The sequence below is a fragment of the Mastomys coucha genome, unplaced genomic scaffold, assembly GCF_008632895.1.
Source record: "Mastomys coucha isolate ucsf_1 unplaced genomic scaffold, UCSF_Mcou_1 pScaffold22, whole genome shotgun sequence".
Classification (NCBI taxonomy): Eukaryota; Metazoa; Chordata; class Mammalia; order Rodentia; family Muridae; genus Mastomys; species Mastomys coucha.
In genome coordinates this window covers 100382103-100404392 of record NW_022196905.1, presented here as the reverse complement: position 1 = coordinate 100404392, position 22290 = coordinate 100382103, and the positions used below count along the sequence as shown (strand labels likewise).

At 42.0% G+C, this 22290-nt stretch overlaps 1 protein-coding gene across 2 annotated transcripts in view; it reads right to left on the bottom strand.

Annotated features, from left to right (window-relative positions):
• Positions 1–22290, bottom strand: part of Rpap2 (RNA polymerase II associated protein 2) — a 73554-nt gene that overhangs the window by 41715 nt on the left and 9549 nt on the right. For both annotated transcript variants that reach the window (XM_031337204.1, XM_031337205.1), the window contains exons 6-10: positions 21570–21658; positions 13809–13844; positions 11188–12121; positions 9590–9672; positions 7324–7404 (exon numbers count right to left, since the gene is read on the bottom strand). In XM_031337204.1, the coding sequence (XP_031193064.1) occupies positions 7324–7404; positions 9590–9672; positions 11188–12121; positions 13809–13844; positions 21570–21658 (1223 nt within the window). The remainder of the gene's footprint in view (positions 1–7323; positions 7405–9589; positions 9673–11187; positions 12122–13808; positions 13845–21569; positions 21659–22290) is intronic.

The following is a 22290-nucleotide window of genomic DNA, read 5'->3' as shown; positions in this document are numbered from 1 at the left end:
ACACACATACCACGTGCGTGCGCGCGAGTGAACTCAAGCCCCCTGGAGGAACAGCGAGTGCTCTTTACCATTGAGCCTTATCTCCAGCCCCATTTTCAGGTTTCTTAATTTTTGTTTTTAGCATGTGCCTTATGTGTTGAGTCTGTGTGCTACGGCACATGTTTGGAGGTCAGAATACAATCCTGTGGAGTTGGGTCCTTCTTCCATCTTTATGCGAGTCTAGAGATCAGACTCATTTCAACAGCAAGTGCTTTTTGAACTTTTGAGCCATCTGTCCCTCTGCTCAGATGATCTCAGACAGGACCAGCTTGCTCTGATCCTCCATTAGCCCTTTCTTTAAATGTATCTCGCCTTGCTGTCTTTCCCCACCAGATTATTTGATGTAGAAGCTTCTCATTCCTGCTCAGCTTCTTGGAAGAAATGGAGACTACTGGACAACACGAGAGTCACATGACAATTTGTGACACTACAATGTGCAGACAGCCCTTTGGCCAGATGAGGCACCACAAGATAAGGGCTGTTCCATTTGTTAACAGTCTTGTAAACAAACAAAATGGAATCTAGCATGTAACCACAAAGAGCTTGAATAGCAGGACATAAAAATGACAAAACAGTACAATACAACCTCTTGGGTTTGGGCGGTGGTGGTGGTGGTGTGCATGTGTGAGAGAGGTTCTCATTATGTAGCCTTGGGCTGGCTCACCTCTGCCTGTGAGTACTGGGATTAAAGGTGTGCACCATGGGGCCTAAAATTCTGTTTTGGTTTTTGTTGTTTGTAAACCTCTCAGGTAACATATATTTTGTATTTTATGAGTTCATTTTGTCATTCATAAAGAACCAATGTAGCACATGTATTACATGTGCCACTCCTCCAGGACCTGGGGAAACACAAGGAAGGGCTGCGTTAGTCACCTACCCTTCTGTTGCCCTGACAAAGTACCATGACCAAGGCAGCTTAAAGAAAAGTCTATCAGGACTTACAGCTTCAGGAGAGGCCATGCCTACCATGGCTGGGATCATGGCAGCAGTAGGCATGGCACGTCCCTAGAGCAGTAGCTTAGACCTTACATCTGACCCTTAGCAGGAGACAGACAGCTTACTAGGAATGGTTTGGGCTTTTGCAACCTCAAGCCCCCACTCAGTGACAGAGGTCCTCCAACAAGGCCACATCTCCTAATCCTTCCTAAAAAGTTCTATCAATCGGAGACCAAGTATTCAAACATATGCACCCATGGGGGCCTTCTCATTCAAGCCACAGAGACTGTGTTTTTATCTCACAGTATTTCTGTTACATTAGCTGGATAACAAGGTTCCACTTGTTTTCATATTGCTGATTCATAGAATTTCTACTATATATGCTAAATAAATATATTTACTATTGTCTAACTAGTAATTAAAAAAAAAAAAACAAAACAAAAACAAAAGGGGCTGGAGAAATGGCTCAGGGTAGAAAACACTGGCTGCTCTTCCAGAGACCTGGGTTCAATTCACATGTCCTGAGGCTCATAGCCATCTGTAACTCCAGTTCCAGGGGAATCCAATTCCTTCTTCCCTAGGTATTAGGCACATTATTTAAAATGTATACATGTTTAGAACAGTACTCTTGATTCATCATACGTGTAATTTAAAGAGGATTTTAACTCACATTTGCTCAGATAAGAGTTTTAACCTGCTGGGCGGAGCTTGCCCTGTGCTATGCCAGGTGAGTGGTAACACACATAGCCCAGAGGTAGGTAGACAGAAGTACACAGTTCTTTACTCATGCGTGAAAGTTCTTCTGAGAGCCCTAAATAGCCTCTCACTCTGCACACTGGAATCACCAGGGGGCTTTTAAGCTATGCTGCTGTCGGAGCACAACCCTAACTAATCAAAAGAAACTGGTCTCCAGGGACCAAGCCACACATTTGTAGTTGTTAAATGGCTCGAGAATGGCTGTTCTACAAGCTCCTAGTATTGATGACCATTTCAAAAAGAAAAATACTGTTATTTATATCAACTTTTCCCCATTGGTCAGTATTGATTGGAAGGAGTTCTCCACAGTAGTCACCTCAAGCTATGGGGCATCTTTTCAGAGGAACCAGGTTATAGACCATATTGTCCTGTCAGAAGCAGAGGACTTCTTATCCCTAGGAGTACCTGACATCTCCCTGAAGGTAGTTAGGGAGATTAATCTTCAATAGAGCTATAGACCCCAACACACAGGTTTTAGAACAAAATTAGAGCATAATTCTATAATACCTCCTACCAAGATAATGTTTACTTTTTGGCTTATTTTTCATAGATGTCTTTATTAAATTTCAAGCATAATGTAAGAATAGAAAAAACATAAAATAAGATCTGTATACTCTTTATTATTCAGGCAACAATCATCTTCTGACCAGCCATGTTTCATCTCCACAGCCCCATACTTAACTACCACCCTACTAACTTGGATAATTTTAAAGCCAATAGATCATTCAATCATTTAATTATTGTGACTAATGAAAAAGTAATTGGAAGGGGTCTGGTTGTAAAATAGGAATGACGTAAAAAGTGACAAAATAAGTTTATACATTAAAGGGGACATTGAGGGGGCTCGAGAGATGGCTCAACAGTTAAGAGCCCTGACTGCTCTTCCAGAGGTCCTGAGTTCAATTCCCAGCTCACATCCATCTGTAATGGGATCTGATGCCCTCTTCTGGTATGTCTGAAGACAGCTACAGTGTACTCATATACTCATATAACTTAAATAAATCTTTTAAAAAGTGTAGGGGCATTTGAAAGTGACTCTCCACATATCTGCAGTCTGTCTGCTGGGACTGAAGGACCCCTGGCTAGCGCATGTGTCAGAGGAAGCTTGATCAATAACCTAAGTCGCACAGTAGATTACTTACACAAGCTTTTACAAGAATCCCATTAGGCTCTTTGGGTTTGTCAAGTTTTGGTCTGGTGAAATTACTGGTTTTCAACTTAATACACTTGGAAATCTTCAAGTATACTCAAGAATGCTCCCAGATATCCTTTGATATGCGTATGAGTACACCAGACAGACGCTTGGACACCAGCAAAGCTGCCAGTTTAAGGAATGGAAGCTGTAATGCAATGCTGATGACTTAGAGGGGTTCTGGGGTCTGTTCTAACCTGGGCCTCAGGCATGCTAAGCACATGTTCTACCACAGAACCACACTCCCACACCACACGGCAGACTTAGTACTATTCATACTTCAGCCTCTCTCTCTCTGTAGCCTGGCTATCCTGGAAGTCACTCTATAGACCAGGCTGGCCTCAAACTCACAGATATTCATTTGCCTCTAATTCCCAAGTGCTGGGGTGAAAGTTGTGCATCACACCTGGCTTTCACACCAGTTCTTTGATAGTCTTCCTTAAGTAGCACCCTCCTAACCCACAAGGCAACCTCCTGCTGTAAGCTTCAGCACTGCCTCTGTGGTCCTCCCTGAAGTCTATTTTACCCGTTGTGATTTTTCAAGCTTTACTGAGGGGTAATGGGTAAATTTATATGTGACTCTATATCTATATCTATATCTACATCTATATCTATATATGTTTACCAGAAAACATTGGGCTGATCAGCACACCTCTCACCTTATGTAGTTTCCTTTGTGTGTGTGTGTAGCAGTAACAAGAGCTACTCTTTTAGCAAATTCTAAGTCTAGTGTGCAACACATGAAAGCAATAAATATTTCCCGCTGTAGCTGGTAGGATGCTTAGGGAAGAGACTATATCTGAATTTGTATTCAGGGCCTAAACACAGGAAGTAGATACATACTGTCTAGTAAAACATTTGCCTGTGGAAAACTTAAGTTACAGGAAGAGGTGAATAAAGAAGACAGGCAGACAAGTGGAGTGGAGGGAAACAGTCTTGCCCTTACTCTTAGGTCCTGTTAGGGAGCTCACAGCGGAGCTCCATCTGGTGAATGAAATCAGATGCAAAGTCATGTTTCTGCATTCCTCCCCAAGCTCATGGTGCTGCCTGCTGAGCCTCCTTTCCCTCTGCTTTGCTGAGGTTGGCTGAGTCAGAATGTCTTAAGATACAGTAAAACACCAAGCCGACCTGACACAGTGCTGCTGCAGAAGACGCTGCAAGTTTTCCTCAAAGACTCTCTAAAGGACAGGCGTAGCTGTGGTAGAGTATATATACTCATCATATGTCAGGTCTCACTCCCATTTCCCCACAGACATGTGAACAAACAAGCACATGGACACACATGTATGTACACACATACATGCCTATTACTAATTTCTTTTTTTTGGCATAGGGATTGAACCCATGGCCTTGTACATGCTAGATAATGCTCTTTAATACTGAGCCACACCCCTTGCCCCCTAAAAGAAGTTTTAGTTGTCTAGTTCAGAAGCAAGGGGACCAGACAGAAAAGCAAGTATGGAGGCCTCTGACCTACATATAAGCAAGGAGTCTCAGCTAAAACATGAACAGCTGTGTAAAAACCTGAATTCACACTCTTTCATAATCTTTCAGTCTTTTATCTGCCATGAGAAAGGCAGCACCGCTCTACACTGAGGCTTGAAATCAAAACCCAAGGAGTAGTTATATGATTTGAAAGAGGTTATTTAGCCTCTTATCTGCCATTTGTAAAATGATACACCACTGATTTTTTTTTTTTTTTTGAAATTAAACAACATAGGTACACTATCAGGCAAAGCCTGGCATGTTGATGAGAACTGACTTCATGTCTTGACATCCACCAGACATTACCAGTGCTGCTCAGAAGACCAACAGACCAGACAGTGGTTTCCAACATCAACACCCATATCCCATGGCATGTACAATAATGTGGCAATCCCCTAGTTACCTTAAAGCTATAATTCAGATGACATCAGTAGCTCCAAGGAGTGAGCAACCTGGCCTGTAAGATGGCATCGCCTCAGTATTCCTCCTGTAGGTCAGCACATCTAACTGAAGCACTATATATCTTGACTGAAATGCCAATTTCATCAAATTCTCGACAAGTTCTCATTAGCAGTACTTTCATAACAGCAACATTTTAATAAAGAAAAAAATAACTCCTCTTAAAAGACATAATCTTGTACCTTACAGTGAAAAAAACAAAGATGTCCTTAGACACAGAGGGAGAGGAAACAATGGGAAGAACTGCGGCAGGACATTCACAAGTATCCTCACTTGGTAAAAAGTATACTACTGACTGCATGCAGAGGGAAAACCGGGGGGCTGGGATGTTCTGTGAGACAGTAGGCTGTTCATATACATACACATGCCACACAGCAGTCAATTCTAATACAATCTTCTTTCACTTAACTGTCAGGCCAATTAAGTCAGACTGCATGAAGCCTGAAGGCAGCAGGACCCAGATGGCACTTCTGCAACCAAACTGGAGCCCATCTCACTGTAGATTAAGTTTCCTTTTCTCTGAGTTTCTAACAAGATCAAAGAGCCTCAAGTTTTGTCATTATTTAAGACAATATTCAAACATTACTTTAGGATATACAAAGTAATTGCTATTTAATCTATTTTAAATGAGGTTAGGAAACATGTAGTTCACGATGAGAGGACTCGCTTTGGGGCAGTTTTTGGTAGTGCTGGGGTCAGAACTCAGTGCCTCATGCATGCTAGGCCAGTGCGCTCCAAATGAACTACAAGTTCCCCTCTGAAAGGACTTATCCCAAGAGCTCTTCTAAGTGATACAGAGCAGTGATGAGGTATCCACCTACTGTGGAAGGGAGATGCACAGCAAGCCCTGACAAACCAGTGAAATCCTGCTTGAGAAGGCAGAACAAAAAAAGTACTCAGTCTTGGTTCTGTACTGTGGACCTGTAGCCCAACCTCACCATCACTGTCTCTGATCCACAAGGTGGACCTCAAGCCCAAACCCACCATCACTGTCAACTTTTCCCTTTGCATACACAGCTCTGGCAGAGACATATGGTGGGTCCGATTCCATCATGAACTGGGATACAAAAGAAAATTCAACTTTATACTATCTGGCTGGACTCTCTTATACAAACCACTTAATCTTCCAAAGGTCTGCACCATTCTGAAGATCACTCTGTCATCCCTGAATTTGTATAATCAATGATCTTTATTCAGATTTATTTTTAAACACTCACTTTCAAATATGGACTTCTCCCTGAGACTGTTCTTAGGTGCATGTTTTATCAATCAGGAAATTCAGCTGTTTCAGTTCCCAAGGCCTTTGGAGTTCTCAGGAGTCGGTGCCTTCGCCATTCTGTAAGTCCACCCTGTCCTGTCCTGCTCAGCACACTCGGCTGTGCTGTCAGAGGTAAGACCATCCCTGAGGATCCATCTGCACTGCTTCTTGTGCTAACCCAAGGCTCACACAGACACTCACCTGGTGTACACTTTACAATTCCACTGAGCTCAGTGAGCTGTGTGTCATGGATGTAATTTTCCTGTGTGTGTGTATGTGTGGGAAGGCTTGTGTATGTGTGTGGGGAGGTCTGTGTGTGTATACAGGTGTGTAGAGGTCCATGTGTGTATATGTGTATGGAGAGGTTTATGTGTGTGTGTATGTATATAGGGAGGTTTATATATGTGTATGTGTGAGGTTTGTGTGTGTATATCTGTGTCTATCTGTGTGATGAGGTTTGTGGGAGGTTTGTGTGTATACGTATATGCAGATTTGTATGTGTGTATAGGGAGGTTTATGTATGTATATATGTGAGGAGGTTTCTGTGCATATATGTATAAAGGGAGGTCTGTATGTGTTTATCTGTGTGGGGAAGTTTGTGTGTATGTGTGTGAGGTTTGTGTGTGTGTGTATGGGAAAATTTGTGTGTGTACATGTATGAGTTGTTTTGTGTGTGTGTATGTGTGGGGAGGTTTGTATGTATGTGTGTGTGTGTGTGTATAGGGAGGTCAGAGGATAAGCTTGGGTTCTTCAGGTGTTGTCCCTCTGGCCTAGAACTTGCTAAGCAGCCTAGGCTGGCCAGCCAGCAGGCCTGCCTCTATCTCCTCAGTGCTAGGATTATCAGCACACGATCATGCCGGCTTTTTCATTTTTTTTAAACCTGGCACCTGAGGCTGAATGCAGGTATTACGCTCACAAGGTTGGCTTCCTACTGACAGAGTCCTCTTTCTTCATCCTATAATTTTCCTCCTAAATGAAGTTACTTTGCAAGCAAGCTATCCAAAGTAAAATGTGTCAGAACTCGAGCCAAAAAGGAGATGTGTTCAACAGAAACAAGAGGAGGAAACAGCACTGAGTCTAAGATGAGTCCACAAAGGTCAATCCCTTCCTCTCCTCATGTTCCCATCCACCTGTCACTGTGCAAGACAATCAATACCATCAGTAACAGAGAAGGAAAAATTACACCATTAACACTAACCTGAAAGTCTGAATGAGGTTTTTAAGTTCCGTGTAAATATCTCCCATTGTAATCTGAAGAGGACCCAAAAGTCCAGGCAATCTAAGGAGAAAAAGAACAAAAAAAATTACATGTTGTGCCTAACTCTGGAGTTTCCATGCCAACAGTGGCACTGAGGAAGTCTCGAAGGCTAGGCCACCTCATGACTAGTGAGAAGTCAAAGCACTATTCACAGTAAGGCCCCGCTGCTTCAGGCTGTGCCTCAGAGAGTGTGGTCCCGCTGCTTCAGGCTGTGCCACAGAGAGTATGGCCCCGCTGCTTCAGGCTGTGCCTCAGAGAGTGTGGCCCTGCTGCTTCAGGCTGTGCCACAGAGAGTGTGGCCCTGCTGCTTCAGGCTGTGCCAGGCCTGTAATGCAAAACCACCTGGCTGCTGTCCATTTCTTTCTGTCAGTACCTTTAATTCCATAGCTTCACTATGAAAGCCCTGTCCTCTGACTAATCTTATCAAGACTATTTTAACTCCAAAACAGTGATTAACACACTTCATGTTTTCTTGCTAAAAACAGAAATTGCAGGTTGGAAAGTTTACGGTAGATCTCTTACCTTTGGAAAAAAAGATTTGCAAACTTTGTTTTGTTTTTGTTTTAAACAGAAATGGGCAGTTTTTAAGTGTTACTTGTGATTGGGCTGATTTTAAGAACAATCCTTCCCATTACAGGGCACTTCAAGCCAAAGCACAAGTTGAACCAAATGAAACTCATGTTCTTGGGTGTGAAATGGGCCTATGAACATGCAGATGTGCTGATCGAGCCAACCAGCAGTGGCAATGTCCAGTGGCATGACTGTCCACAAGGCGGAGCTCCCTGGGCTTGCTTTAACAGCCCTCTGTTTCTTTGCTGGCTTAGGAAGGTGTGGGATAGTTTGTTTTTCTAGTCTACAATCTCACTTTTCCCCTTTATGACATTCCTATGTCATCTACAAAAATAATTTATTACTAAAAAATATCTGAGAAAAATAAATCTTAAGATGGAAAAATTTCAAGTGAGGAAATTTATGCATACTTTTCTTCCCCCCTCCCCTCTGGCCACCTTTACAATTTTTTTTTGTTCCTTTTTATTGGATATTTTCTTTATTTACATTTCAAATGTTATCCCCTTTTCCGGCACCCCCCCACTCCTGGAAACACCCTATCCCATCCTCCCTCCCCCTGCTTCTACTTCCCCCTGTTCCTCCACTCACCCACCCACTCCCACCTCCCTGCCCTCGATTCCTCTACACTGGGGCATCTATCGAGCCTTCATAGGACCAAGGACTTCTCCTCCCACTGATGCCTGACAAGGCCATCATCTGCTACATATGCAGCTGAAGCCATGTGCATTCTTTTGGCTTAGTCCCTGGAAGCTCTGGGGGCTTTGGTTGGTTGACATTGTTGATTTTCCTATGGGGTTGCAAACCCCTTCAACTCCTTCAGTACTGAGTGTGGGACCCCTATGCTCAGTCCAATGGTTGGCTGCAAGCATCTACCTCTGTATCTGTCAGGCTCTGGCAGGGCCTCTTGGGAGACAGCTGTATCAGTCTCCTGTTAGCAAGCACTTCTTGGCATCCACAATAGTGTCTGGGTTTGGATGAATCCCCAAGTGGGGCAGTCTCTAGATGGCCTTTCCTTCAGTCTCTGCTCTATACTTTATCTCCATATTTGCTCCTGTATTTTGTTTTCCTTCTAAGAAGGACTGAAGCACCTACCCTTTGGTCTTCCTTATTCTTGAACTTCATGTGGTCTGTGAATTGTATTTTGAGTATTTGGAGCTTTTGGGCTAATATCCACTTATCAGTGAGTGCATACCATGTGTGTTCTTTTGTGATTGGGTTACTTCACTGAGGATGATTATTTTCTAGTCCCCTCCATTTGCCTAAGAACTTCATGAATTCATCATTTTTAATAGCTGAGTAGTACTCCACCGTGTAGATGTACCACATTTTCTTCCAGTTTCTGGCTGTTATAAATAAGGCTGCTATAAACATAGCGGAGCATGTGTCCTTATTACACGTTGGAGCATCTTCTGGGAATATGCCCAGGAGTGGTATAGCTGGGCTTCCAGGTATTACTATGTCCAATTTTGTCAGGAACTGCAAAACTAATTTTAAGAGTGGTTGTACCAGCTCATGCAAGCTTTTCAAATCACTAAAAAATGTTCAGAATTCAAGGATATTTATAAATTGCAAATGCATGAAAATACTGAGTTGATTTAAATCTTTTAAAAAGCCAGAATGACACATCCATACTTACACTTTGCTCAATTTTTCAAGAACAATCCGTCTTCTAATCTGGTTCTGGGAACTTGAATCAATCAGTGGGAAGCTGGGATCACGCTGAAACACATTGTTAAAGCAAAGAGAAATAAACCTTTTTTTTTTTAAAATGAGTAGAGCAGTAACATTAAATAGAAATGTCTACTCCTACTCCTCTAGTAATAGAAAAAGACTTAAGAACTAAAACATCTAACCCTGATCTTCAGCTTAAGTCATTCTCAGGTACATGAAACCGGCTGGCCACCTGCCCTCTTTGGAGGGTAGTGGTCTCCTCTGTGAACTACTAAACTCGCTATAAATGTACATTTAAGGATTAACGTCGAAGTTACTACTTGTGGGAAAGTGTTTCCAGAAAGGGGTAAGGTCATTCCAATGAACTAGGAATGAGAGAAGAAAGGAAAACCACCAACCAAACAAAACCTATCTTTTTTGTTGGAAAGCAGCACAGAGCTACCAGGGTAGTAAGGGGTCTGGGCTGAGAGCCTGGAGAGAGTCGCTCAAGGAGAGTGCCGGGTAAACCTGGAAGAGGCAGCTCAGATACTAAGAACCTCAGCAGAGATTTTCTAACGGAATCACAGGTCAGGGCATGTCAAAGGAGGAGGGTTATGGGTAATGCTCCCCAATTGGAGGACAGACTTGGAAGGAGCTCACTCTGCAGGAAGTGACTCTTGAGGACTGCTGCCCTGATCAGGTTATGGTGATGTGGGTTACTGGAAATCTTTATTTTTTTTTTCTAGCTCCACTTTATCTCTCCAAACCTCTAAGTGCATTTTTAATCTTAGGGCAACATCACTTACAACTTAATAACAATTATATGGTAAAAATAAGACTGTTACCCACTCTTTTCTTCATGCCATAAGATTCCCAGATAGTACATATGAACCAAAAATATGAGTGGCAATGTTACACAGTCCTTCCTTCCTCTCAGCATGCACTCAACCTTTATGTATAATGACTGTGAACTATGTTATCAAAAACAATGGAAGTTCCATTTACAGCTAATTAGCATCTTAACTTTAAGAAGCTAGCAGATGACAGAGCAGATATTCAAATATCTATATCCATTTCTTCCCAGTAAGTTCCTTTACTGTATTTTCATCTGTAACATCTCATCTTGGGGCTTGTGAGGTGTCACACACGTGCATGTGTGCATTCTTGGGCATGTGGAGGCCAGACATCAATTTTGCTAGCAGTCTTCCTCTATCACTGTTCTCCATTTTAGCTTTTAGATATAGTCTTTTGAACTTGGAGATGTCCCCTTAGACTGGCTGATCAAGGAGCTCCTGGAATCCACCTTCTCTGGCCACACTGCCTGGCAGTGTCTAACAGATACACACATTGGGTAAGCTGTGCCTAGCTTTTATTGGTGCTAGGAATTAATTACAACCCAGCTCCTCAAGGTTCCAGTAAGCCACCCCCCCAGCCATATCTGTGACATTTTAAATGGACAAGCCAACTAAACGTCACCAGAGAAACATCTAACTAAGCAACTGATCTACTCCACTGCAGAGCACGAGGCATATGCTCAGGTTTGCTCTTCCGGAGCAACCTAAAACACTCATCATGTAGACCTACCTTTTTTGAGTCCTCAGCCTTGGTAGAGTCTTCATTGAAAACACAGCGCCCTTTATAGAACTCCCTGACCCTCAGGTTCAGCATCTCTGTTTCCTTTCTCAAACTCTCATAACGTGGCAGTGGCTTAATGGCTGTGTCTGAGCCCCTAAAGAGCAATGTCTCATGTAGGCTGTTCTGGCCTGGACTCAGGGCAGGGCCACAGTTACCTGGGTCACAATTTAGGTCATCTTCATCAAGTTCATCATCAGGCTCAGAGGCTGAAAAGGGTTTCAGGCACACAGAATCGTGGTCCTGACCATACAAAAACTTGAGTGTTTCTTCTGTCTTCCAATCAGTCAGAGTGTCTTTTAGAACTCGGAGTAAGTTTGCCTTCGCAACCTCAGGACGTACCTGCACCAAACCAGAGGCTGACCCAGAACCTGGGGTAGATTTGGCAAATTTGCTCCTGAGATGCTCAGCACTCTTCTTGCTTATGCCGACAAGAGTAACTTGTGATACACTGGGTTCATTTTCAGAAACTGTCGAAGTGTTAAATCTGTCACAGGAAGGGCCAGGTGAAGAAATCTGAGTATTTTCTTTCTTTAAAGGAAGTTTACAAGTGGTCACTTTCTCCTGACTATTTAATCTGCAATTATCCAACTGCTCAGTAACCTCTGACATGGTCTGTTCTCCCTGCTTGGAGTTCACTTTCGGAGCAGCCTTCCTTTTCATTATGCTGGTTTTTGTGCACGGCTGTGGTCTTGTATCCACTGCCTTTGGTCTGTTTCCTGGTAGAAGAGAAGAGACAAAGCCTTGCTCCTCCTCATCACTGGTACGCTCACTCCAAGTGCTGGAAGAAGCAGGTTCACACTGCACATCAAAAGCACCAGAACCGTCAACATCTCCTGCTGTAATGGTGTCTCTGAAGAACTGTACTACTTCTCCAGAGCTACCGCTGTACAAGGAGAGAACATCAAAAACCATGTCAATGGAAGATGAAAACTTTCTTCCATAGGTACACTCTAGAATTCCCAAGGTAAGAATTTCTGTCCCTTAGACATAGCTTACACTTTATACTCACACACTTACATTTCAGAAGGCTTTTGTTTCTCCATATCTAATACATGCTTGACAGAGTTCTTTTCCAGCTTTCCTTTGTCTGTTCCTAACAGTTTACAATTCTTAAAGCAGTATGGTAAACATCAGAACCCTTTAAAGACTCTATCCTATTCAATAATATTAACTTTTGCTTGAAAAAATGGTTAATATTTTCTTGTTCTGGCTGACCATTATACTGAAAATTTCATGGAATGAAAAAACACAAAAGTCATAACCGAAAATGAAGTTGGCACATCAATACAGTTCAATGAAAGATATTTAAACCTGAGCACTCACAAATGCAAACAATAAGATAACAGCTGTCCCATGGCTGCACCTCTTGATTTTCAGATTCAGTTTAAATCAGATTAAGAACTCAGGAGGAGCAAAGGCAAGTTAGGAGGAGCTCCTCCAGCTCATGGTGAGACAAACAAGCACGCATGAGCAGCTGCCCTCAAACACACTCGTCAGCTTTGAGGCCTGGTCTAGATGCACGTGATGGGAAGGGAAGGAGCAAAGGCCAAGCTAGACAGCAAGGCGCTGAAAGCAAGTCCTAGTGGGAATACAGAAACTGATCAAAATCTCCAAAATTCCAGGATTACATAGAGTTTTTAAACTAACATACATCATGAGCAAGTAACTTTCGGATAAGAAGAAGAGAAAGTTTAACTTTAAGAAATTAGACTACAGGCTGGAGAGACGGCTCAGTGGCTAAGATCATTTGCCCTTCCAGAGGACCTGGATTCACTTCCCAGCACCCAGGTGGTTCACAACTGCCCTTAACTTCAGTTCCAGGGAGCCAATACCATCTTCTGACTTCCCTGTGCCCGCCAGGCAAGCATATAGCAAATCGACATACATGCAGGGAACACTTAAACATATAAAAAAAAATGAAATAAATGAAAAGTTGAAAGAAACTTTCATAGTCTTTATATCCCATTCTGTCTCTTGAAGTTTTAAGCAATTACATTTATACTAGGTTAAAGCCATAAAGGTGTCCATCAATAAACAAGGATCTCTTATTTGTGCTCAATACCCTGTGACTAAGGCAGTGATTAGCAACCAGGGACATTTAATCTGAGAGTAAAAGGACCTGTCCTGAGACATGGCTATGGCTGAGCAAACAACACCTTGAAGAGCTGTGAGGTGGCATTAGCAAAACCAAAAACCAAAACCCAAAAACCTACAGCATGCGCTTCATATTGGCATGTAAGATATTCTTTCAAATGATTAAAACATTAATATCTTAAAATCCTATAAAACAAGATCATAAAACGCTTTCTCCAAATACAATGGGCATGACCTCACCAACAAAGGAGAAGTGTCTGAGATAGAGGCTGTGTTTGTGTCTATTTCAACAGCTTTAATTAGACTTCCTCAGTGGGACAGCTGTATGATAAATCAGACAGATCAAACAAGTCATCTTTCCCTCACAAAGGAGAATGCTGAGCGTGTAACGCGTGTCTTTGTAGCACACCAGCACAGCCAGTCCAGGCGACCATGCCACCTGGCCCACGCAGGCCCGTGAGAGTGACTGTACGAACCTTTGTCCTTTCTTCAGCAGCTGAAAATCAGGAGGCCTGGAACAAACATGAGAGAAGAAAATGAAGGCAATGGACCCAGCAAGAGCTAACTACAGCTGCACTGTATTAAATTAAAGGAGTAATTCAGATGAAAATTTTTTTTCTTCCTTAAGGAAAAAAAGGACAAAGTACTGTAAAATACATGCACAAAAATCTGGGTTTGGTGGTTTTGTTTAATTAAAATTTACTCATTTTCAAAACTAAGTTCAAATCCCATGCACACAGTACAGCTTCCCTTGACAAACATGGGCAAAAGTAAAATCACTCTGCTCTCTAAATTCTAGTCACTGTGAGCTCCAATTAATATGATTATCAGGTTTTCTTTATTGTCAGAACTATTATCTAAATGTTTCACTTTACACATGTTTAAGTTGGGTTCTAAACTGATCCACCAGGTCTTCTAGACAGAGACTATATTGTAATTCTCATCTGGTCAACCTAACTTCTGAGACAGCCATGATGTTATACTGTGTCTGTTTCCTTTTTGAAGGCCTTGAACTCACAAAGGTCCAATCCTGGGAATAAAGGTGCCACCATACCTGGCTTTTTAAGAAGGTGTTTTAGCTACATGAATATCTGTGTACTAAGTGTGTGTAGTGCCTGGAGAAGTCAGAAGAGGAGGTCAGACAGTTAGAGACAGTTAGGAGTTAGATGTAGTCATTAGGAAGTAAACCAAGATCCTCTCTGCAAGAGCAGCAATGTGCTCTTAACCACTGAGCCACCTCTTTAGGCCCTGTACAGATTGATTAAGTTAAACTTAAGTCTATGAACAATTTGGGTATACATTGTTTGACCACCATGAATACTAAAAAGGCAAATACAGGGCTGGAGATGTAGCTCCACTGGCACAGCTTTCCTAGCATACTCCATCACCAGTATCACATTAACCAGGTATGGTGGGCAATGGAGGCAGGAGGATCAGAAGTAATGTAGTAATGTGGCAGTTTCCTCTGAGAGAGAAACATTCCATCCTATAGGAAATTTCTCAAACTAGATGGTCAACAGCTCAAAACAGGAAGGCCCTGAAACTGAACAGATTCACTAGGTCCCTCCCTCTCAGAAGTAAATGATGAATCCTGGAGAGAGTCATTCTCAGACAAGACAAGCTGAAATGAATGCTATGGCAGACCAGAACAGCTGCCTGGAAGAAGCAGAAACCTGCCCAGATGCCTGAAGAGCTTTAGAATGGGTCACCTGGAAAGGACACTCTCCAACTTATTGAGCTGCCTCCAGGTTCCTGGCTTCTGTGAGCTGTCACCCAAGCAGGGGTCAGTTTTGGTAATGCAGCTGACTTTGATCATTTCTGCTAGTGTTAGTACCCCCTTACCCACATCCCTGTAATAATCCCAATAAAATGCATTGGGTCACCGTTTGACCTTGGTCTGTTCTGGGCTCCCTAACTGGGATGGGTAGGATGTGTGTTGTGTCTTCCCAGACTATCTTGTCACAGAGTAACAGAAGTTCAAGGCCAGCTGGGGCAGCTTCAAAGAGAAATGAGAGGCAAACACAGAGGGCCAGACATGGCAGGCAGCCAGTGAGTCCACAGGGACAGACAAATTCAAAGTACCTATGAAGTGATGAGAAAGAGGCCTTCTTTTACAAGTGATTGTTGTGTTGGTGCTGGAGAGGTGGCTCTGTGCTTGAGAGCACTGACTCTTCTAAGACCAAGGTTCAACTCCCGGCACTCACATGTCAGTTCACAACTGTCTACAACGCCAAGATCTCACACAAACACCCTCACACAAACATATATGTACGCAAAGCACCAACACACCAATGTGTATAAAAAAAAGAACATTAAAAAAGGTAATTGTTGTGGTGCTAGATTCTGAACCCAGGGCCTCACGCACACTCAGCAAATGTTCTACTATTTAAGTTCCTTCTACAATTTAAGAAGAACCTTTAAACACCAAATAAACAAAAGAAGCAAAAAAAAGAAATAGAAAGGCCTAGAGGCACAATACAGCAATATTAAGCCACCAAACATAATTCTTAAAGGCCCAAACAAGGGTGTACTAGGGGGTTGTAAAACTGCAAAACAATTTTAAGGCCAAGAACAAAACCCCCAACCTAACTCTTTTAATTAAAGTCAAGTTAATGTACAGATGAAACTAGAACTTATTTGAATTTTGACATTTCAAGACTGCAATATAAAACGTCAGGCCCAAGTGTCTCCCTCTACAGTGATCACGACACTGACCAGCTAACCCTCACCCAGGAAAGCCTGTATTGTGCACACACGGGAGGTGCTGTGCAGACACAGGAGGCGCTGTGCACGCCTGTCCTCCTGTCCTTGGTGACAAGGCAGACTTGACTTTGGCAGTCTTTCCCACCACAAAGCACATGGAATGAAGCTGGTGTCTGCTGTTCCAGCCATCTCTGCAGCTCTAAAGGTGATTTTCCAATTTTCTCTTGACCCACAGGAGCAGGTCTTTCCCCAGCATCTCAACTGTCCTGGTTTCCCTGCTGCCTTCTGATCACTGAAATCAACCCACAGTCCTCACTTTAGTCTGATGATGTTCAAGACTAAGTGGTATTCCTTGGATGGCAAATACCCACCACCATTCCACTGGTTACTGGAAATGTTTGCGGTGTGGATTCTTTCCACACTTTTTATTTTTCTGATCTATACCTTCATTCATCCCACATATCCTGGCTAGTTTTATGTCAACCTGGCCCAACCTAGAGTCTTCTGAAAGGAGGGAGTCTCAATTTAGAAAGTGTCTCCAGGGGCTGGAGAGATGGCTCAGAGGATAAGAGCACCAACTGCTCTTCCAGAGGTCCTGAGTTCAATTCTCAGTACCCACATGGTGGCTCACAACCATCTTTAATAGTATCCAATGCCTTCTGCTGGTGTTATGTCTGAGGAAAGCTACAGAGTTATAAATAAGAATAAATAAATCTTAAAAAAAAAAAAAAAGAAAGAAAGAAACTGTCTCCATGAGATCAGGCTGAAAACAAGCCTATATGCATTTTCTTAATTAGTGGTTGATAGGGGAGGGCCAGTCCAATGTGGGTGGGGCCATCCCTGGGTAGGTGATCCTGGGTTCTGTAAGAAGTGGCTAGCAAGCCAGGAGCAGCAAGCCAGTAAGCAGTACCCTGCAGGGCCCCTGCTTCAGCTCAACTCACAGGTTTGAATTCCTGCTTTGCCTTTCTGCAGTGTAATTCTGCTTCCTATTGGTATATAAGACCATGATGTGTCAGGGTTAAAACACATTAAAAAAAGGGGTGGAGAGATGGCTCAGTGGTTAAGAGCACTGATTGCTCTTCCAGAGGTCCTGAATTCAATTCCCAGCAACCCCATAGTGGCTCACAACCATCTGTAATGGGATGCGGTTCCTCTGTGTACTCATATAAATAAAATAAATAAATCTTAAAAAAAAAAAAACATTAAAAAATACCCCTGGCTTTTCTTCTCATTTAGAACTTTGACCCAGTCCTTCACCAGCCTTTAGCTTTATAAACAAAAGCATCCTAAGTAGTCTAAATTCTTAAATCAGAGCTTATAACAAGACAGCACAAGTCTATATCCAGTCTCATGGTGATCATTAATCAGAATGTGACTAAACCAAATGCAAACTTCTACTTTTAAATGAGGAACCATGCTCTAGGGCTAAGAAATAGTTTTCTAATACTAAAGCATTACTGAAATCCTGAGCTGGAGTAAACAAAACTGTGCTTCAAACAGTGATGACAAGACTTGTGATCAGTAGGACATAAAAATGGCAGAAAATAAGGCATTTAATGATTGTTTTTAAAGTTATATGCCTAATGTCAGACTATACAATGTATTAATTTACAAGTTTATAATTCATTGCAATAAGGTATATTTTACTTGAAATGGATTAAAAATTTTTATTTTAAATTGACTATTAAATCACTGTTATGCAATTTATGTTCATGATTTAAAACTCTATGGACTGCTATTTACTCTAAAATGCATTAGAAAACCAGCTCAGTGACACCAGTGACCTCTAGTGGATTTACTGGGTAATAGCGTAGCCACACTATAGAGATTAAGCCAGCACTGTCCAAAGAACGTAGGATACAGTCCTAAAACCAGCAAGAGTAGAGGCTCTGGTTAGATGATATCAATGAGAAGATGTATGTATAGACTGACCCTTCACCAATTTCCCTTAATCACTTTGATTACAATGAGAAGATTCCTGACCTCATTCAGAAGCCATCATTAGCTTATAAGATATGCTCAGTTTTTGAAAGGGACTTAACACAGGGACTAGACTGACTCTATGGTTCCTTTAAGCGTTTGTGATTCTCTTTCGATTCACCATGAAGAGCAATGCAGATCAGGTTCTGCTCAAAAAAACAAAAACAAAAACAAAAACAAAACTATGTGTCTTGAGTGTATTTGTTGGGCCCTTGATTAGCAAGTAAAAGGCCCCAAGTTCAACCCTCAGCATTGCAAGACAAATACCCAAGAGTGACTTCCTACACCACACTCAGCCTGGTTTTTCTTGCCTATTATGCTCTTGTTTTCCCATGACATACAGTAGTGCCCTCTAATCCATGAGAGACATAATCAAGACTCAAGGTTGATGCCCAAAATCAGGAAAGGTGCCAAACCTTACTACACTATGTTTTCTTTGTAAGTGACTGACAGGTGCACATGTGCAGCGTGATTACTCTGGAAAAATGATTTATGTCCCGATGAGCAAGAAGGAGCAACATGGTGTGAGATTTTTCTTGTGCCATTCAGAATGGTTTACAATTTAAAACTTACAAATTATTTCTGGAATCTTCTATCTAATATGTTCAGAACTATCTAATATATTGGGAACTAAAAAAACAGAAAGTGAAACAATGGCAGGCGAGGGTCACTACAGCGAGTGAGCTCAATACATCAAATGACTCCCATCAGTTTTTCTATTGTTTACAGTTTGTCATTAAGCAATGTCACAAAATTTATCTTATACACACTCAGGTTATTAAATATTGCTTCATTCATGTATTTATTCTGTTATCTCAATTACAGTTAAATTCATAGGTTGAGATTTATGTGTGCATATGAATATGCATGTGTATGCATGTGTCTTGCCAGGCACATATACAGTGGCATGAATATGCACATACATGCATGTGTCTTGCCAGGTACATATATGGTGACATGAATATACAAGTATATGTAAGTGTCTTGCCAGGTATATGGTTACATGAATACACATGTGCATACATGTATCTTGTCAGGTACATACACTGTGACATGAATATACATGTGTATCGATGTGTCTTGCCAGGTACACACACTGTGACCACTGTGACATGAATATATATGTGCATGGATGTGTCTTGCCAGGTACACATACTGTGACATGAATATACATGTGCATGGATGTGTCTTGCCAGGCATATGGTAACATGAATGTACATGTGCATGCATGCGTCTTGCCAGGTACTAAGAGAATATTGCATACTCTATAAATTAATGGCACTTGTCTAGAGGAATAAAAGGCTATTTTCATCTTTTTTCCTCCACTAAAAATGTAAGAAAGGCTCATAGCTACAAACATAAAGTGACATAGATCAAGGGTTCAAGATCTTAGGAAAAGTTGATATTCTGAACATAGAGGGGTGAAACGTAGGAAAAGGTTAGTTAAGTGCAGTAACTATGTCTGAGGAAAAGAGCTGGCAGGACAGCTAGTTTGGCAAAGCCTTCCCCACCCCCCTCCCGTTTCCTTACGCCAGCGTCTCATGTCCACCAGGCTGGCCTGGACTCTACTCTACAGATAAGGATCACCTTGAGCTCTGTCTCGACTCCTGCTTCTTCCCATAAGTTTGGAGATTACAGGCATGCACTATTTTGTGTGGTTTGGTAAATGGTTTTGAAGTAAATGTAAGAAGGCTAAGTAGAGAAGATGTGTTTGTAAGTAAAAGACAAGAATAATGCAAGTCAACTGGTGTTACTTAATGGAAGTGGAATGCACTGCTTCTCAGTGGTAGCAGTCTGCTGAGAGACACAGCGAAGTACAAGGTAGAGTGACACGATCAACCCGCCCACAAATCTTCAACCCACAATGTCCTCCCTATTAGATGCAAAAGGATAAAGACGGAGCAGAGACTAAGGAAATGGCTAACCAATGACTGGTCCAACTTGAGCCCCTTCCTATGGGAGAGCCAACCCCTGACACTATTAATGTTACTCTGCTATGCTTGCAGACAGGAGCCCAGCATAATTGTCTCCTGAGAGGCTTCATCTAGCAGTGATGGAAACAGATGCAGAGACCCACAGCCAAACATCAGGCAGAGCTCAGGGAGTCTTGTAGAAGAGTAGGGAATAAGATTGGTCAAGGACACAAGACCTACTATGTAAACTAACCTGGGCCCATGGGGGCTAGTCAGACTGAAACACTAACCAAAGAGCATGATGGGGCTGGATCTAGTCCCCCTACACATTTGAAGCAGATATGCAGCTTGGCCTTCCTGTGGGTCTCCTAACAACTGGAACAGGGCTGTCTTTGACTCTGTTGCCTGCCACTGGATCCCCTTCCCCTACCTGGACTGCCTGGTTGGGCCTCAGTGGGAGAGGATGTGCTTCAACTAGTCTTGCTTCAACTTGATGTCTTAGGGTGGATGGGTACCCAAGGGGTGGGGGCTTCCTCATCTCTGAGAAGAAGGGGAAGGGCTAATGGGGGCAGAGATTTGTGAATTTTTGAAGATGGGATTTGGAGGAGAGCTGAAAGGGTGGGCTGTGATCAAGATGTAAAATGAATAAACAAATTAATAAAAAAAGTGTGAGCCCCCATTTACCTAGGACAATGCTGTTTTTTAATCTTCTAAAACCAAAATCTTACAGATATTGGTAAAACGATCAATTTAGTCTTTATTATATTCAGTTTAAGGCCAAAGATTGGTGGGTAAGTTTTGCATAGAAAGGATAACAAAGGAACATGCTATCAAAAGTGCTGTCATCACAGTCAATGAGCTGGTAGAATTTAGATCAGTGACCTCCTTAAAGTACAGTCTTATGTGTTTTGCCTGCTCTAAGACAACTGCACCTCTTCACACCTAAGTCACTGGACTTAGCACCCATCTGAGCACTTAGAGACTTAGCACTGTCTGAGCACAAATGACAGGGCTTGTGCCATATATCACATCCTTCAGAACACACTAACTCTTTATACCTTTGCCTGAGTTTCCATACAATTTGCTTTAATAATGACAACTGTTGCTTTTGCTACTACACTCGCATACTCACTTGAGATATTAATACATTTCTTCAAATTCTGCATCAGTACAATACTGCAAGTGTTTAATTATTTTCTGAGGCAAAAGCCCTATGATGACCACAAACATTTTAGCAGAAAGGTACTTTTTTATTGGCTTTCTTTAAACTCAGGATACTGCAGCTATTGTAATAAGCATGTTATCATAGCAGCAGAGTGAGTTCGGCCAGATCCCTAGAGCTAGTATTCTGAAGAAAGGCAGTATTTTAACTCAGGATTGTAACATTAGCAGGATTCACACACACTCTTGGCAAAGCAGGAGCCAGAATGATTTTGTGATTAAAAGTACATTAGAGAAAAAATATTTGCGTGTAAGACTTTCCATTCAAAAATCCTTAACAACTATGCCTAAGATATAACTATCTACCCACAGCTAATGTGCATAAAATGATAATAGTCTACAGAAAATTATGCCCAGTCCCAGCCTATGTTAAAAGCAGAAAGATCACTTACAACAAAAACAAGATAAAGATTTAATTACCTCTCTTCCTCTCGAACCCATACTGGAGTTTTGGGAATCTGTGTTTCAAAAAATTTAGATGCTCTATAACAAAAATTGCTGCAGAAAGACTTAAAAGAAAAATCTGAAATTAGTTCATTATCTTTCTATTTTGAAAGATAACCTACATGCAGAGAACATGAATGTGTGTATCTAAGAATAAGAGAAACCCCCGAAGAATGGGCACCACACCACAAGATTGAGAATAAAGGATTACACGCCTTTGATGGCTTCCATGTGCCCCTGCCAACTCCGTCCCCTTCCCTGTTCCCCAGAGGTAAACATATCAGAGCTCATCTTCACCACTCCTTTTGGCCACTACTTACCCGGTTATATATATAGCACCTAACTGAATATCCATATGCAGAACACCTATGCGCCTGTCCCTATATAGCACCTATACGCATACCCCTGTAAAACATGCAGTGTTGCCATTTCTGAGCTTTATCTAAGTGGGGTATGGTTGTCTGTTCATGTCTTATTTCTTTCTGTTCAAAATCACATTTTTAAGACTCACCCAGGTTCTCATGCATTTACTTTCACTGTGCAGCATTCTGGAGCTGGGACTCAAGAAGCAGACCACTAGCATGGCACTGCAAGGCCCCAAGTCCTACTCCACTGCCACAGAATGCAAACGTGTATTCTTTATTTATGTACACTTGAACCGTTGGATGTTTTTGCTACCACTTAAACGTTATAAGCT